This window comes from Crocuta crocuta, unplaced genomic scaffold (assembly GCF_008692635.1).
Source record: "Crocuta crocuta isolate KB4526 unplaced genomic scaffold, BGI_CrCroc_1.0 scaffold1015, whole genome shotgun sequence".
Lineage (NCBI taxonomy): Eukaryota > Metazoa > Chordata > Mammalia > Carnivora > Hyaenidae > Crocuta > Crocuta crocuta.
The window spans coordinates 186,099-188,181 of NW_027532631.1; the positions used below are offsets into that span (position 1 = coordinate 186,099).

A 2,083-nucleotide genomic window follows, 5' to 3' on the forward strand; every position below is an offset into this window, starting at 1 on the left:
CCAGAGCCTGGAGTCTGTTTCAGATTCTGGCTCTCCCTCTCTCTCTGCCCCTCCCCTGCTCACGCTCTCTCTCTCTCTCTCTCTCTCTCTTTCAGAAATAAATAAAATGTTAAAAAAAATCTATTTTAGAAGATTATTTCTCTCTACTCCAGTAAAAAATATTGATTCCTGCAAGGGTTCCACTTCCGTACATACACTGTCAATTCACACACTGCAGAAGCGTCAGGCTCATTTGCTCTAGTGTCACACGGAGTCATACTTGGCTGTGGGATGTATTACCGTGGAAGCGGTACTTCTCTTTAAAAGCAGGATCCTCCTTCTGGATCCGGCAGGGAGCCCTGCAGTTCCTTTCCATGTTTTCCGTGAAGTACCAGCTCTTAGTCTCATCAAAAATCGTGAAAAACAGAGCAAACTCCTGCACCGTCACTTGTCTCCCGTGAGCGGGGCTCAGTGTGTTACTGCGGCAGATGAGAAGGGGTCCGATCAAGCCTGAGTGCATGTCTTTTTCCTGAGAGAGAAGACATCCGCCCTGTGACGTCAGTTCTGTCATCTAGAAAGCCCGCCGCCCCTCCAGCCCGCTCCGCATCCTCCCCCTGCGCGGCTTCGGGAGTGATGGTTCTCAGACACAAAAATGATGGCACCTCCCCTACGCAAAGCCTCCCATTAAGCTTAGCACAAACACCAAGATTCTTGGCAGATAACATGAAATCCCTTCCTTTTAAACCAGTAAGTGGCCGGCACGTGCGCACTTGCTTACCAGATCAACGTCTGAAAAATACGCCCAAGCCTTGCAGTCAAACTCATCTTTAGTGGGTGCCATGTGATGCTGCACTTTCCAAAAGTAAACTTGGGTTTCGTTAGGGCTGACAAACTTTTTTCTAGGCTCTGCTCCTTGCCTCTGATCTTCCTCATAAGAAATCAGGCTAGAATAGAAGGAGTACGGACGGGAGGCTTGGTTTTTGAAAGTTACCTGCAGAGAAAATAAGTAAATGCACATTTAAAAAAAGAATTCGAGCATCATGTTTTAGGATCTTATAAAGTCCTTAGCTAAGGGTTTACATCCCTCATAGTAATGCTCATTTTTGGATTTATCCAAGTTTTAATACCCAGAGGAAGTGGTACAGACAATGGATGTTATTAGAACCCAAAAACTAAGGATCTGTAGAGGAAAGTGAGGAATTTTTGAATTCTAAAATCTTTAAAGCATGAATTCAAAGTTGCGAAAGAGACAATTCTTGAATACTTAAAAGCAATTCTGATGTAAAAGGGAAAATATCACCCCAGGGGTTTTAAGAGACCGTAAGCCCGGGAGTTGATATGTATGGTTCTTGTGACAAATTCCAGGATGAATTCTTACGGTCCTTAAAAAAGACTTCAGATGTTTAAAAGTTAGACATGCTTCATAACACACATTGAATCTAAAATCAGAATTGAGACCAAAAAAAATTCACTTGCAATCTCATAATTTTAGATCCTTCTTTATCCTTAATGTAAACACTCAATTGGGCCAATGGATGACTATTTTTGGAAAAGAATAAAACTACTTTAATTTTTGGTTCACATAATGCATGAAAATNGTCCAACTTTGGCTCAGGTCGTGATCTCACGGTTCGTGGGTTCGAGCCCCGTATCAGGTTCTGTGCTGACAGCTAGCTCAGAGTTTGGAGTGTGTTTCAGATTCTGTATCTCCCTCTCTCTCTGACCCTCCCCTCCTCATGCTGTCTCTCTCTCTCTCTCTCAGAAATAAATAAAAACATTAAAAAAATAAAAAAAATTTATAGGGAAAAATATTTATTTATTTATTTATTTATTTATTTATTTAAATGTCTGTTTTTTGAGAGGGAGAGAGACAGACAGAGTACAAGCAGGGGAGGGGCAGAGAGAGAGGGAGGGAGNCTGCCTAAAAAGTGAAACCTGTTTTATTTCAAAAACCACTATATATAAAATTAAAAGACAACAAACTTGGAAAAATATATAACATATAAGGTAATATAAATTGGTAAGAAAAGCAATCCCTTTAAAAATGTTAAATGGACAAAGGGCATTAACAGATAATTCATTAGAGAAAGTCCTAAAATGATGC

General features: G+C 40.7%; 1 protein-coding gene across 1 annotated transcript in view; it reads right to left on the reverse strand.

Moving 5' to 3' along the window:
- The window catches only part of F8 (coagulation factor VIII), a 118,072-nt gene that overhangs the window by 29,421 nt on the left and 86,568 nt on the right, over positions 1–2,083 (reverse strand). Inside the window, exons 17-18 of the mRNA XM_077780655.1 lie at positions 758–970; positions 280–508 (exon numbers count right to left, since the gene is read on the reverse strand). Coding sequence (XP_077636781.1) covers positions 280–508; positions 758–970 — 442 coding nt within the window. The remainder of the gene's footprint in view (positions 1–279; positions 509–757; positions 971–2,083) is intronic.